General features: G+C 38.5%; 2 protein-coding genes across 2 annotated transcripts; both read right to left on the reverse strand.

Moving 5' to 3' along the window:
• Positions 1 to 6,405: 6,405 nt before the first annotated feature.
• On the reverse strand, positions 6,406 to 8,021 carry ATPC1 (ATPase, F1 complex, gamma subunit protein). Its single transcript, XM_008226611.3, has one exon. It carries the CDS (start codon positions 7,797 to 7,799, stop codon positions 6,669 to 6,671), a length of 1,131 nt encoding a protein of 376 aa, XP_008224833.1. The 5' UTR covers positions 7,800 to 8,021; the 3' UTR covers positions 6,406 to 6,668.
• A 292-nt stretch (positions 8,022 to 8,313) lies between these two features.
• DUO3 (Homeodomain-like superfamily protein) lies at positions 8,314 to 16,041 on the reverse strand. Its single transcript, XM_089047958.1, is given in 10 exon segments — positions 8,314 to 8,954; positions 9,186 to 10,661; positions 11,310 to 11,531; positions 11,853 to 11,912; positions 12,191 to 12,247; positions 12,730 to 12,814; positions 12,985 to 13,175; positions 13,177 to 13,346; positions 13,451 to 15,173; positions 15,568 to 16,041. Coding segments are annotated over 9 exon segments (4,347 nt in total). The 5' UTR covers positions 15,087 to 15,173; positions 15,568 to 16,041; the 3' UTR covers positions 8,314 to 8,504.
• Between the last annotated feature and the right edge of the window lie 181 nt (positions 16,042 to 16,222).

Raw genomic sequence — 16,222 nt, forward strand, 5'->3', positions numbered from 1 at the left:
ATGATACGAAAGATGTCAACTTTCATTTTGCAGAAAGAAATTAAATTGGTAAACTCAATGTCCCTCAACCCTCCACTTGATTCTTGATTGTTTTTGTTTCATTTTACTTCATCTCTGATTTTGTTTATATGTTCCTTGGTAAGTATTTTGAGCATGCTACATGATAGTTTGGGGGGTTGAACTTAGACCACCGTACTGGGTTGGAGGGTGAATCACAGCAAGATGAATGTCAACATGTAAGCGGGGTTTTGCTGGGTAGGCCTGAAGAAGAGGATGATGTGAAATCACTGTTCTTGCGTGGAAAAATGGTACCAAAGATGTCAACTTTCGTTTTGCAGAAATATATTGTTATTGATTCTTCAATATTTTAGGTTTCACTTTCTTTGTCACTGATTTCTCTTTTCATGCACTCATGTTTGAATACCTTCTTTTGTTGTGTTCTTAAGGAAATTAGTTTGTCCCATGCTGAATTGTATAGTTCTTGGATGCATGGTTCCCTTTTATGTTTGCCTGCAACACTCATATTTCTTTTTTATTCTGAAATAATTTTGGTTGGTTTGGTCGACAATCAACCTCTATAGTAGTTTGGCTTTTACGGGGTATGTGGTTTCTTTTTACTATGATATCTTTTCAATGCAATGGTACTAAAGATGTCAACTTTCGTTTTGCTGAAATATATTGTTGTTGATTCTTGAATATTTTTGTTTCACTTGCTTTGTCCCTAATTTTGTTTATTTGTTTTATGGTAAGTATTTTGAGCATGCTACATGACCGTTTGGGGGGTTGTACTTAAAACACCGTACTAGGTTGGTGGGTGAATCACAGCAAGATCAAAGTCAACATGTAAGCGGGGTTTTGCTGGGTAGGCCTGAAGAAGAGGATGATGTGAAATCACTGTTCTTGCATGGAAAATGGTACAAAAGATGTCAACTTTCGTTTTGCAGAAATACATTGTTGTTGATTCTTGAATATTTTAGGTTTCACTTGCTTTGTCACTGATTTCCCTTTTCATGCACTCATGTTTCAATACCTTTTTTTGGTGTGTTCTTAAGGAAATGGATTTGTCCCATATTGAACTGTAAAGTTCTTAGATGCATGGTTTCTTTTTATGTTTGCCTGCAACACTCATATTTCTTTTTTATTCTAAAATGATTTTGGATGTTTTGGTCGACAATCAACCTCTATAGTAGTTTGGCTTTTATGAGGTATGTGGTTTCTTTTTACTATGATATCTTTTCATTGTAATGGTACTAAAGATGTCAACTTTCGTTTTGCTGAAATATATTGTTGTTGATTCTTGAATATTTTTGTTTCACTTGCTTTGTCCTTGATTTTGTTTATTTGTTTTATGGTAAGTATTTTGAGCATGCTACATGACAGTTTGGGGGGTTGTACTTAGACCACCGTAATAGGTTGGCGCCTGAAGAAGAAGATAATATGAAATCACTGTTCTTGCATGGAAAAATGATACGAAAGATGTCAACTTTCATTTTGCAGAAAGAAATGAAATTGGTAAACTCAATGTCCCTCAACCCTCCTCTTGATTCTTGATTGTTTTTGTTTCATTTTACTTCATCACTGATTTTGTTTATATGTTTCTTGGTAAGTATTTTGAGCATGCTACAAGACGGTTTGGGGGGTTGAACTTAGACCACCGTACTGGGTTGGAGGGTGAATCACAGCAAGATGAATGTCAACATGTAAGCGGGGTTTTGCTGGGTAGGCCTGAAGAAGAGGATGATGTAAAATCACTGTTCTTGCGTGGAAAAATGGTACCAAAGATGTCAACTTTCGTTTTGGAGAAATATATTGTTGTTGATTTTTAAATATTTTAGGTTTCACTTGCTTTGTCACTGATTTCCCTTTTCATGCACTCATGTTTCAATACCTTCTTTTGGTGTGTTCTTAAGGAAATTAGTTTGTCCCATGCTGAATTGTATAGTTCTTGAACGCGTGGTTCCCTTTTATGTTTGCCTGCAACACTCATATTTCTTTTTTATTCTGAAATGATTTTGGATGTTTTGGTCGACAATCAACCTCTATAGTAGTTTGGCTTTTACGGGGTATATGGTTTCTTTTTACTATGATATCTCTTCATTGCAATGGTACTAAAGATGTCAACTTTCGTTTTGCAGAAATATATTGTAGTTGATTCTTGAATATTTTTGTTTCACTTGCTTTGTCCCTGATTTTGTTTATTTGTTTTATGGTAAGTATTTTGAGCATGTTACATGACAGTTTGGGGGGTTGTACTTAGACCACCGTACTAGGTTGGTGGGTGAATCACAGCAAGATGAAAGTCAACATATAAGCGGGATTTTGCTGGGTAGGCCTGAAGAAGAGGATGATGTGAAATCACTGTTCTTGCCTGGAAAAATGGTACCAAAGATGTCAACTTTCGTTTTGCAGAAATATATTGTTGTTGATTCTTGAGTATTTTATGTTTCACTTGCTTTGTCACTGATTTCCCTTTTCATGCACTCATGTTTCAATACCTTCTTTTGGTATGTTCTTAAGGAAATGAATTTGTCCCATGCTGAATTGTAAAGTTCTTAGATGCATGGTTTCTTTTTATGTTTGCCTGCAACACTCATATTTCTTTTTTATTCTGAAATGATTTTGGATGTTTTGGTCGACAATCAACCTCTATAGTAGTTTGGCTTTTATGGGGTATGTGGTTTCTTTTTACTATGATATCTTTTCAATGCAATGGTACTAAAGATGTCAACTTTCGTTTTGCTGAAATATATTGTTGTTGATTCTTAAATATTTTTGTTTCACTTGCTTTGTCCCTGATTTTGTTTATTTGTTTTATGATAAGTATTTTGAGCATGCTACATGACAGTTTGGGGGGTTGTACTTAGATCATCGTACTGGGTTAGCGCCTGAAGAAGAAGAGAATGTGAAATCTCTGTTCTTGCATGGAAAAATGATGCAAAAGATGTCCACTTTCATTTTGCAGAAAGAAATGAAGTTGGTAAACTCAATGTCCCTCAACCCTCCTCTTGATTCTTGATTCTTTTGGTTCACTTTACTTCATCAGTGATTTTGTTTATTTGTTTCTTGGTAGCTATTTTGAGCATGCTACAGGACAGTTTGGGAGGTTGAACTTAGACCACCGTACAGGGTTGAAGGGTGAATCACAGCAAGATGAAAGTCAACATGTAAGCGGGGTTTTGCTGGGTAGGCCTGAAGAAAAGGATGATGTGAAATCACTGTTCTTGCTTGAAAAAATGGTACTAAAGATGTCAACTTTCGTTTTGCAGAAATATATTGTTGTAGATTCTTGAATATTTTGGGTTTCACTTGCTTTGTCACTGATTTCCCTTTTCATACACTCATATTTAAATTCCTTCTTTTGGTGTGTTCTTAAGGAAATGGATTTGTCCCATGCTGAATTGTAAAGTTCTTAAATGCATGGTTTCTTTTTATGTTTACCTGCAACACTCATATTTCTTTTTTATTCTAAAATGATTTTGGATGTTTGGGTCGACAATCAACCTCTATAGTAGTTTAGCTTTTACTGGGTATCTGGTTTCTTTTTACTCTGATATCTTTTCATTGCAATTGTACTAAAGATGTCAACTTTCATTTTGCAGAAATATATTTTTGTTTCACTTGCTTTGCCACTGATTTTGTTTATTTGTTTTTTGGTACGTATTTTGAGCATGCTACTTTACAGTTTGGGAGGTTGTACTTAGACCACCGTACTAGGTTGGCACCTGAAGAAGAAGATATTGTGAAATCACTGTTCTTGCATGGAATAATGTTACAAAAGATGTCAACTTTCGTTTTGCAAAAAGAAATGAAATTGGTAAAGTCATGTCCCTCAATCCTCATCTTGATTCCTGAATTGGTTGTTTAACTTTTCTTTGTCGCTGATTTTGTTTGTTTTTTGGTAAGTATTTTGATAGATCAACTATTTGTGTAAATATAAGTGCTGATGAAAAATGTGACTTTACTTCACATAATGTGGATAGGAATGTATTAGAAAAACCAAAAAGTAACCGGTTTGATTCTGAGGAGAGAAGAAAATTGATCGATGCCCAGAAGAATATCAATCTTCTTTTGAAGCCTGGGATATAAAAACTATGTGGAGTCCTTGAACTCTTTGTATGAATTTGATTTACCTGCTAACAATATTTTATTTTCAATTTTGTTCTTATGTGCTGACTTAACTCAATATTTATTTTCAATTTTGTTCATGTGCTGACTTATAATATTCCATGAATACATATAGTAAGAGACAGTTCACTATTTTAATGATATCTTGATTGATGTTACTATTATGCAGGATCTTGTCAAGGCTATGGTCAAAAAGCTTCATGAATACATACTGAATAATCACCATTTAAATACAGAACCAGCAACAACTTTGCAGGCATTACAGATAGCTCTGGTTAGAATTGATTTCCCTTTCCATGCACTTATGTTTCAGTACCTTCTTTTGGTGTGTTCTTAAGGAAATGGATTTGTCACATGCTAAATTGTAAAGTTCTTAGATGCATGGTTTCTTTTTATGTTTGCCTGCAACACTCATATTTCTTTTTTACTCTGAAATGATTTTGGATGTTTTGGTCGACAATCAACCTCTATAGTAGTTTGGCTTTTACTGGGTATCTGGTTTCTTTTTACTCGGATATCTTTTCATTGCAATGGTATTAAAGATGTCAACTTTCATTTTGCTGAAATATATTGTTATTGATTCTTGAATATTTTTTGTTTCACTTGCTTTGTTACTGATTTTATTTATTTGTTTTCTGATAAGTATTTTGAGCATGCTTTGCATGTGATTTAGGGGTTGTACTTAGACCACCGTACTGGGTTGGCGCCTGAAGAAGAAGATAATGTGAAATCACTGTTATTGCATGGAAATATGATACGAAAGATGTCAACTTTCATTTTGCAGAAAGAAATAAAATTGGTAAACTCATGTCCCTAAATCCTCCTCTTGATTCCTGAACTGTTTGTTTCACTTTGCTTTGTCACTGATGTTTGTTTGTTTTTTTTTTTTTTTGTAAGTATTTTGAGCCTGCTACAGGACAGTTTGTGTGGTTGTACTTAGACCACCGTACTGGGTTGGAGGGTGAATCAGAGCAAGATGAAAGTACAGATGTAAAAGGGGTTCCTGAGGACATGGATTTGAGTGACAATGGAGATGGAGGAGAGGATAATATTGTGGATGAAGGAGGTGATGATACTGAGGATGAAGGCTCAGGTGGTGATGAATTTGGTTTAAATGGTGGAGGTGATGGAGGTGATTCCTCCTCTGATGGTGGTCCTATGTCACTACCGATCATGCTGGTAGTAACATCGCCTCCAAGAAAGGATCGGATAGGATTTGTCCGTAATTACTTTGACTGTGGCAGTGTACATGCCCTAGAACTGAGGGTGAAGGGTTCCTTAGAAGAGAGTTGAACAGAGATAACTACCGCATTAGCTACTTTACACACGGGCCAACTGATGATGGAATAGAAGTAGACATAAGTGGAATGACGTGGGGTGAGGTCATAGAGTCGGAGTTGCAAGGTGCTTTTGCCCACGACGATCTAGACCCCGGACATGATGATGCAGGAGCTTCTTGTAGCAGGCCCAAGAGGAAGCGCCAACAGCCAACTTATCTCAAGGATTATTACACCAACTAGTTTCTTAGTTACTGTTTTGGAGCAAAGGATGCTTTATAATACGGTGATTGAATGCTTTATCATACAATGATGCATTTTGGAGCAAAGGATGCTTTATACTATGGTGATTGATGCGTTGTAATACAATGATGCTTTTTAATTACTATATTAATCAAAATTGTCCTTCTGATCACTTCTAAGGTTATGGTATTCTTTCCGTTCAATAATTCTATGCACAACTAAAGTGCCTTGTAATTTTGCAGCTCTTGTAGTTGTTGTAGCCTGTGATTATTTTTTCTCCAAGATTAATCTTCACCATGTTCTGCCATGGGTAAGCATTGATGTTGGCACCAAAGTCATGACAAACCATGACTGAACTTGGTAACGGCCAAAAGCAAAGGGTGTAAACCAGAGACCTTGAATTAGTTGGTATCCTTTAACTTGTTGGCTTTGTGATACAACTAAAGGTTAGCATATGTTACCAATTTGATCATCTTTGCCTATCTGTAAAGTTAATATTACCAATTTGTTTTTGCTTTCTTCATGGCTGTATACCAATTTGGTCAGTTTGATTGGAAAAGGAAAGGCAGAGTTGGGTTTGAAATCTTAATTTATTGTTGGTTGATTTACTAAATAGCTTGTATGAAGAGATGGCTCGGCTTAGATTTTGTGATTAGTTAATACCATGGCAATGGTTTTGGTTTTGGTTGGATTGAAAGTAAACGCAAACATGAGAGGATCTTTAGGAAAATCTATATATAATTGAACAAGAGACAATATATGAGAAGAAGGGATCTTTAATTAGATTAACAGTAATATTGGCTATGATGGAGAAAAAAGGACATACAATATATGTGGAATGCTCTGTTGTTCCAAAATAGTGTGCACAAAGTTTATGCGCAGTTGAGAATTACAATCAAGTGTGAAATCTGCATAAGTACCGATCTTCATTATATTTCGACGAATAATGGAACATCCATACCAACAAATTAAGATGCACAAACTCATGTGGAGGAGAAAAGAAGCACCCCCATTATCCAGCGATCAAACTAAGGCATTGGCACCAGAAACAATCTCCAATATCTCCCCTGTGATTTTGGCCTGGCGCTGCCTGTTGTAGACCCTGGACAAGTTCTTCTTCAACTCCACTGCATTATCAGTTGCATTGCTCATAGCACTCATCCTAGCAGCAAGCTCACTGGCTAGTGACTCCTGCAATGCCCTCAAAATCTGACTGTTGAGGTACAAAGGCAGCAAAGCATCAAGAATCTGAACTGGATCCTGCTCGAATTGCAAAACCGGTGTGAAATCCACGGTTGTTGTCCTCACCACATCTCTCTCTACAGTCAACTTCCCTTCCTTTGTTGTCAACCTGAAGAACTCATCATCAGCAGCATCCACACACACACCATTAATATCACAAATCTCCCCTTTTGGTGAGAGTGGAAGCAAGGTATGAATCACAGGGTCAGACTTAACCAACGACACAAATTTGGTGTACAAAAGCTCAACTTTGTCAACTTCTTCACTCACAAAGAGGGAGAACACATCATCTGCGATGGCCTGTGCTTCTTTGGCAGTTGGGAGGTTGGTTCCCTCAAGAAACTTATCAACTGGAATGTAAGGCCGCCTTAGAAAATAAGAGTTACCCTTTTTGCCAACGCTGATGATCGTGTATTCGAGACCAAGAGCCTTCAATTCAGATATTCTTCTCTCAGCTTTCTTGATAATTGCATTGTTGAAACCTCCACAAAGACCACGATCGCCGGTTATGACAACAAGAGCAACTTTCTTGACAGGCCTAACATTGGTCAGGGGAGCATCTATGTCTTCCACTTGGAGCTGCTCATTGATGTTGTAAAGAACTTCCACAAGAGTTTCCGAGAAGGGTCTTCCATTAACGACAGCTTCTTGAGCTCTGCGGACTTTGGCAGCTGCCACAAGCTTCATAGCCTCAGTGATCTTCTGGGTGTTCTTTACAGAATCAATACGTTCTCGAAGCTCACGGAGACCGCAGTGAATCGGGGACACAGAAGACGATCTTGAGGGGCTGGCAGGGAGAGAGTTTTGTGAAGGAAGCTGAAAAGGGCTGATAAAAGAACGGCAGGAGAGCGAGGAGGTGTCAGAAAGGGCAGGTTTTGAAGACACCCACATTGTCAAATTTGAACAAGACATGGTTTTAATGGGGCTTCTGAAGCTCTGAAATGGAGGGAAGAGAAGCTGCTGAGGAGGAACAGAGAAGAGGGTCTGATATGCGAGTTTTGGTTTCTTTTAGGTTGTTTTTTGGGTTTGTCAAGTCTTATCTTCATGTGAGTACTTCTGGTGTATGGAGGCAAAGAGTGGGAATGAGTGGAGGGAGGAAGAGGAATTGGATGAGGTTTTGGGATAAGGATTTTGACCGTTGGTGATCGCCGGGGGCTGGCATTTGGTTCTCATTTTATCATTAATTCATGGGTAGGTCCTATCTTACGTGGCATGATCTGAGTGGGATGATACTTGGACGGTATATGCGGCTAAACGGTGGAGATTCCCTCTGTGTAAAACTCCAGTTCAGTTAAGAAAGGGCCAACGTAAAATTTTCTTTTCTTTTTCTTTTTCTTTTTATCGAATAATTGAGAGCCGCAACCACAAGCTCACACAAGCAAGTTAGCAACGCATCATTGCCAAAGTTGCCAATTTGAGAAAAATATCAATTTAACCCAGTGAAAGATGCGCATCAGTTGAATTGATGTAAAAAAGTTTCAACAGAAACACACACAAACGTTGAGTTGTGGGCACCACTGGCTTAAAGGGTTGAGGTTCAAGAAGTAACATATTATTTATTTACTGCAACTAGAAAGGGGTTAGTATAAGCGCATAAACAAATTAGTAAGTTTTGTGTTAGCCATCACTGCTGGAGTTTGAGTTTTCTACAGTCAAACCTATGTTCAAACATGTATTGGTTCTGCACACACGCTTCCTAGGTTTCCTTATTGTGGGATTTGCTAGAGGACCCAGGCTCAGTTGGTGCGCCATGTCCACGCCTTGTCTCTGTGCCACAACTTCTCTTGTGCTGAGTTTCGCATTCTTACAAGACCGAGCGGGACGAGATGACGATAGATCATTGGCAGCAAGACCACTGTCATTTGTGCTTTCGTCATGCTTGGACATCATGTGTGAAGGGCGATCGGGTGCACATGAATCCAAACTTAACCATGAAGAATTACTGGCATCATCCAAGGAAGGAGTATCGCGAATACTGTCCTGAGTATGACAGCCGGCTTTTGGCTCACACTGTTTGCCATCAGGATCTACCGTTGCAGGTCTTTTTGTTGCAAACGTTGGAACATCCTATAAACAAGAAAATAGAAATTCAGAAAAGGAACAAAATGATATAGATATAAACATTGAGAAAATATTAATAAAAAACTCCTCCCAAACAAGATTGGTGGCACCAACAACAAGAAGAGTGGGAGGTCGCAAGAAGAATTAGTCAGCTAATAACTTAGACCAGAAGATACAATCCGTGCTTCCCACAGCCAATAGAACCTGAGAACTAACCAAATAAAAGAGAAAAGTCACCTTATTCTGCATCTCAGCAATTCCTTCACACGCCGATCCCACCTCTCCTTCAGAATCAGTCATCTCTTCACACTCAAACTCAACATTTTCTTCATTTTCTTCATCTGAGTCACTCAACTCTTCCTGTTCCATCTCAATATCAGGTTGAGACTGCTCACCTGTATCATCTGCATTGTATCTGCTGAGATTATTACTTGGTATAACCAATGTAAGGCCACCTGAAACAGGCTCGCTACCACTTCCGGAAGAATTTTCAGCATGCCGATACAATGAACTATTAGCACATTGAGTTATCATAATAGTTCCAGAATCTGGAGCAGTTGTTCTTGATTTAACTGAATTATGCACAGCAACGTCTCTCCTTTTCAAAGTCTTTTCCTTGTCGGATGTAGAACTGAGGTGGATCTCCAAGTCCAGCTCATTAGCTTTCTCATTAGTACCCAAAGCCTGTGGATCAGTATTGCCCGGCAATGGAGTCTGACTAGTATTAGAAAGGGGTGCAGTTGAGCATGTCGTTACTGGGACACTACTTACATAATCAGTTCTTTGCATAAGTGGATGAAAATCAATGGCACGTGATGTTGAGTTGGATGTCTTCAATGATTTGTCAAAACAATCAACATGGCTTCCTTGATGAGGATTATGAAAAAGGCTTAAATTTAGCTGAGGCTGATTTGCTGAAAGAAAACTGAAAGTACTGGAATTTCTGTTGCTGCAGTTCAATGGGTAATAGGGTAGGCGTCCATCTTCAGGGGCCTGGAACAGCAAAGGATGCATATGAAGGTCAGAATCAGTATCTCTTCCTTCCTCTGCACATTTATCCTTGACAATCCTAGAATCTTCCATACGCAAAGTTGTAACACTGTCTTTTGGAGAATGAGTTTTATCCTGTCTAGATGTTATGGCATCAGAAATCCCCAACCTTCCAACTTGAGAAAATTTAGAAAACAGATTGTCTGTTGCAGAAGAACCACTACCACCTCCAGAAGCAGAAACCGTAGAAGATATCCCACATAAAGAGCCTCTGAAGGCAGATTGTGAGACTATACGAACAGATGGTGGAAGATTCACAGGAGGCAATTCTGGTGCTAACTTAACTAATTGTGCACCATTAGTTCTACGAGCTCGATACCGCCGATAATTGAATTGAGATTTGTAGGCATTTGAAGTCATATGAGAAACAGAGTGATTCGTTTGTGTGGTACCAGATGCAAAATGTCTAAAACCAGTGATTAGAGATGGGCTCTGCTGATACTTTGACACAGTCTGGGTTCGAGGAGCTTCCTTATGCCCAAAAACATTTGCCCATTCACGGATAGCTTCTTGGGATAGGGTACCACTATGAAGATTTCTTTCTCCACTGGAAGTACCTGGTCTCCAATCTGCTAAAAAGGCCTCATGAACATAAGTTTCACCTGCATTGTCTGTGCAACCATCTGCGCTGTTCTCTCCACCAGACTTTTCAGCCAGGCAGTCCTGCAGTCATTACCACAGTTAAATATAATCATCATCCACTTAATGAGCTTTCAATCATCTACAACCCAAGCTCAGCTGAATTAGAGGTTTGAGGGAAAAGAAAAAGGGTCCAAATGAAATTCTGATACAATTCTGAAAAATGAGTAAAGTCAGAATGGGCGCACACTTCCTGCACATTCATGCTAAACTGGCTAACTTAAAGACTCTTTGATGCATTTGAATGTAACTATTAGAATCAAATGGTATAATAGGCCATGTAAGTGGGGATAGCCTTCTTTTAACTAAATTGTTTTCTTTCACAGGCTGAACCCAGGACCTCCTATTTCTTACATTTTTTAATTTATTTTTAATTCCTAAACTTCAGAAAATTCTACACAAGCTATACTCCTAAGCCTCAATATATTCATCAACATTTAGGAAGCATATAATATAATTAGCTAAAATTAAGTCTAGCAAGGCAGCTAATTTAAAGCCTACCCATAACTTTTCTAATATAATATTTGATCTAGTCTATGAGTGTTAATATGGGCAGTTCAGCAGTCAACACAGCATTTCATTTTTTATATTTATTATAAAAAGATTACTTAAAAATTAATGCAAATAAATATGGGATTTTGTCCAATGTTTTAGGTTGAAAGGAAATCAGACCTCTTTCTCAGATGAATTTTGCCAACTTGACAAATCTGCATTTTTATGCTTCCTTCTTTTTGATTCATATAACCGTCTCTTCTCCTTTTTTGCTTCATCAAGCTTATATGACTTCTGAGTTCCAAGAGCAATGCGCCACTGCCGGGGCAGCAAGTTTGGATCTCTATGTGGGACAATGAATTGCCATATGGACATCCAATCATATTTATAAGCCTTAAGTCCCTGAGTATTGGGGTCATAATAAATCAGACAGCTTGATTGCATGAGAATCTGATACATAAAACATGAATGCACCAATACATACTATATACATAAACATGTATATATCCAGATGCAGTGTGTGAGATGCATCTAAATGCATGTTAGCTGTCAATTCTTATCTAACTGAGAATTGGTACCTTATTTGAGAAAAAGTCAACACACACACACACACACACACACACACACACACACACACACACACACACACAAAAGAGTAATGCTTTCAAAGCTTATATATACATATATGTATGTATAATATTTATAGGTTTCGGATAAAATTACCTCCTGAATACATGCTAACTCTTCTGCAGTCAAAGGCGAGTTTTTCATCCTCCGAACTGCCTGGATGAAGAAATAGACAACTACATGAGTTGCTGAGATAAAAGACAGGGTATTGTCCAACTACCCTAACAATATTTGACTTTTCATGCCTTCGCATGAATTAAACTCCAATAAATGACAATAGTAACCTTCTCATAATGGTGCTCATTTACTTTTTATAGAAAAATGTAGGAGGTGAAAGCACAAATCATCTCATTCCACCAATAATGCCTGTGTACCAAACAGCAATACTAATAATTTAATAAAGAAATATTTCAATTAATAAGTTCATCACATACCTTTATGGGATTTTCTGGTGCTTTTGATGAGCAGCGGTTTTTCTGCCTAACAAAAATCTGTAAAATAAGAAGTTCATGTCAAATAAAATAGGCCACCATTGCTTCTAATTTTATGACATTCACTGTACTTAACCATCAAGCAGACACTGAACTGAGTCCACAATAAGAAAGTAGTTAATTCTTAATTGAATAGCAACTGGCAGTTCTGAGATCAAAAACTTGAGCATTTTTTACTTCAATCTTCTCGGATAAAACATGTGGTTGCTCTATTGCTGAGCAAAACAAACATGAGCAAGCTGAAGTTCTGGTTCAAGCATAAATTACTACAAAATTATGTGGTTGCATTACATTACAAAGTAGTGGGGCTTTATTGAATACAAATGTTCCATACAAGTAATGATGCTTTGACTAGAATGTTCTCTGTACTAAAACATATGGCTCGTCTGCTGATTAGAAGAGCATGAATAATGAAAGACTTAGCAGCAAAGACAATAATCAGAAAATTTTGTGCTCACAATACATAGTCTAGAAAAGAATACCTGGCGCTCAGATTTGCAAGGAAGAAAACGTTGTTGAATTGCCTTCCAATCCATATTATATTCCATCAACCCCAATGCTAATAATCTGCATAGCAATTCCAAAATAAAACACATGAACCTCCATAAGAAAGTCTATACAACAACAATAAAGGAATACTGCAGATTGATACTAAACATGATATCTAAATTCCGACAGCAGCAACAAATCAGGATAAGCCACCAACTTAAGAATAAAGGAGAAAGCGTGCAACTCACTCGTCTTCTGCATCAGTGAAAAGCACTCGATTTGCCATGTTCCCAGCCGGTGGCTTATGGGGAAATAATGCTGGATTGAACAAAGGAAAAAATATCTGGGCTAACTTTGATATTTCCCTTGGGACTATAGCAACCGATTGCTTCTTGGTACTTTCAACAATGGTCGCAGCCAGTGACTTCTTGGGTGGTTGGTTGACTAGACGAAGATGGAGCAACATTGGAAACTGAGGAACCGGTTCCACTTACAGCTTCAAAATTGGCTTGAGCACATAATGGAAAGTTAGGAAGGGGAAACAAAGGCTCTTTTTCAAGGCGTGTATCAGAACTAGTTTCCACGTAACACCGTCGATTTTCCTGAATAGCTGTCAAAACAATTAAAATCAATGGCAGATAGATAAAGATCAAACTTCTCGACACAAATGTGCTAGCAAAAGCATGAAAAACACTTGAGACCTTCATGGTATACCTGTATCAACTTCATCCATGTATCTTCCAACTAAACTAAGTGGAGCTACATCCAAGATAGATAGCACAGGACCACTTATAGAAGGCACCCAGAAAGCACCCCCCATATTCTGAGAGAACCCCACCTGTCCATTAGGAATGCATTCACGTCTACCTTTGGAAGGAGAAATATTTGGGGAAACTGCCATCTGATTATTCGAAGAAAAACATTCTCTACGTGCATCATATGTGAGGGATGACACTAAGGTGCTTTGTGTCGTGTAGGAATTAGGGAACTCAGTTGGCACTGATGGGAAAAAGCAAACAGCAGGATATGGTACACTCTTCCGTGCCAGTACCTCGTCACGCTTATGGAGCATCTCAAAGATCAATCTCTTAACCTGGGAGGCAATATGTTGCCGAGAGTAATCAAGAGCACACAGAGAAAATACTTGAATAAGTAGCTGCACATGTTCATGGATCAGGCAGTGCAACTGGCCAATCTGGTGAGCAGTGAATCCATTTATAGAACGATCTTCTACTGTGGAAGACAAACAGCTTGAAGTTGTCCCAGGCATTAGAGTTCTGCTGGCCTGGGTAGAGAAAGAGGACATTGGTCCCTTCGGCAAAACTGGTAAAAGGGGGCGCAATGGCCTTTTTGTCTGTCCTAAAATCTTCTTCTTACATTGAGCAGGAGCTTTTTGGCATCTATTCTGCCTAGTCTTCGGTCGTCTTCCAGCTCCTCCGTTCTCCTCCACCACTTTGTCCTTCACATTTTCATCCACATCACTCTCAAGTAACTCTTCAAGTTCTATCTCAAAGTCTGCATCATTATCCTCATCTTCATCATAAGCATTTTCATTTTCTTTAGTTGACTGGTCATCACCTTCACCCTGTAAAACAGCAGTGAGAAATTTCCTGTATTCTTCTTCATCATCAATATTTTGGAGGTCATCGTCATCATCTGTTTCTTGAAGAAAAGTCTCGAGTTCATCAAGTGTGAAACTTGCTAATGAATAGCGGGCCCGGGTGCGTTTACAAATAGCATCCTCATCCTCATCATCTAAATCCCTAGTGGGATTCTGGATGTCTTCTGTGTTACTCAACCCTCCTACTATAGCATCATTAACATCAGTTCCACTGCCTGAGACATCATCCTTTTCTTGAACAGTTTCACTGGCTGGTTGAGTGATGAAGGCAGCCATTCTCTTGTTAGCATTTCCAGGAACTGTTTTTTCAAATTCATTTTCAGATGCACCTTCAGGAAAAACAGTAGTTTGCATCACAATTTCTTCCTCCCCATGCTCAGATTCTCTAACAGAACACTTTTGCACCTCACGAGCCATGCTCAACGAATTAATGCCAGCAGTTTCAACAGTGTGTCTGCTGCTGTCAACAACTTCACCATCTAAACCTTCTACTTCAGAGCTCAGACTTGAAGAAGCTTCTGGTGAAAGGGTTCCTTTTAGAAAAGGATTGAAATCTACATCTTCGTCCTCATCCTCATCCTCAACCTCATCCTCCTCAAGTCTCAAACTACTCTCATGCTGCTCACTCAAGCTTTCAGTAGCAGGAAGAGCATTTTGATGACGAAGATACCCAACTTTTGTTGATTGTGCCTTTGGACACGAAGACATTTTGGACAAGCAATATAGCATGCAGCTGATCCTTAAGATTCTAATTAAATCTTGAAGTCATAACAGGCCCTATAGTCTCTGGGATGAACAATTAAACACCTTTGCCACCTGAACCATGGCAGAAAATGATAAAAAGGTTAAATTTCAGGCTGACCAGTAATGATACACTGAATTAAGTAAGAAGTATGTTTATTAGAAATTGAATTAGGCAATAATGAATAGTTGGGCAAATGGGCATATCTCAGACTAAGCTACCAAGTACACTCCCCAAACGACCATCACCCAACAAACAAATTCAAATTAAAAAATCCCAATTTTATATTCGATAAGAGTCTCTAAATAAATCACTTAGCTCAATGCTAAAGTCACTCAATTGAACTCTTCAACCTGAACTAACAATTTATTAAAAAGACAAAACAAAACTCAACTCAAATTCAACGAAAACCAAACGTTTACAAGCAAACAAATTCAACACAATGTGGATGCAAAGCGAAGCCCTCACCTTTTAAAAGAAAGAAAATAGATATACCAGATGATGTGTTGCCCTGCCAATAATTCAACTTCTGAATGCCAAAGATACGATGATTGTGATTGGGAAGAAGAAGGCCGCCTGCTGCCTGTTTTGAACTCTAGTAAACTTGGACTTGGCGTCTAATTACACCAAAAACGCAATGCACCTTCGAATTTTAAGATCAAAATCTAAAATCCACAACCATCAAATTTTATCTAATTTCACTCCCAAAAACCCTACGTCCCAAAATGTCAAAACCAGTGATTGCGAGCGAAAATTGAAATACGGAAAAAGAAATGATAGGCTCGAGAATTGTGCAGCCGCTGGTGAAGCCTGTAAATCGGTGTTTGCTCCCTTGGATCACAGCCTCTGTAACACCGTTTTGGGCAACGAGGAAGGGGCGGGTTGGAGATGAGCCACGTCAGCAAGTGTCGTTTCGTCCTGTCTACGAAGACTTGAAACGCCAGGGATCTTAGCCGTTTCGCTTCGCGGTATTTGCCCTCGTCCCTCGCTCACAAAACGTTGCGTTTGGATGATTTATAAATTAGGCGGGTACGGGGGTGGGCTAGAAACGCTGCATTTATGCGCCTTATTTTAGTTAAAATGTACCTAAAAACACTATAAAGTTATTTTATAAGTGTTTTTA

The sequence above is a fragment of the Prunus mume genome, linkage group LG3 (assembly GCF_029339155.1).
Source record: "Prunus mume cultivar Tortuosa linkage group LG3, ASM2933915v1, whole genome shotgun sequence".
NCBI lineage: Eukaryota > Viridiplantae > Streptophyta > Magnoliopsida > Rosales > Rosaceae > Prunus > Prunus mume.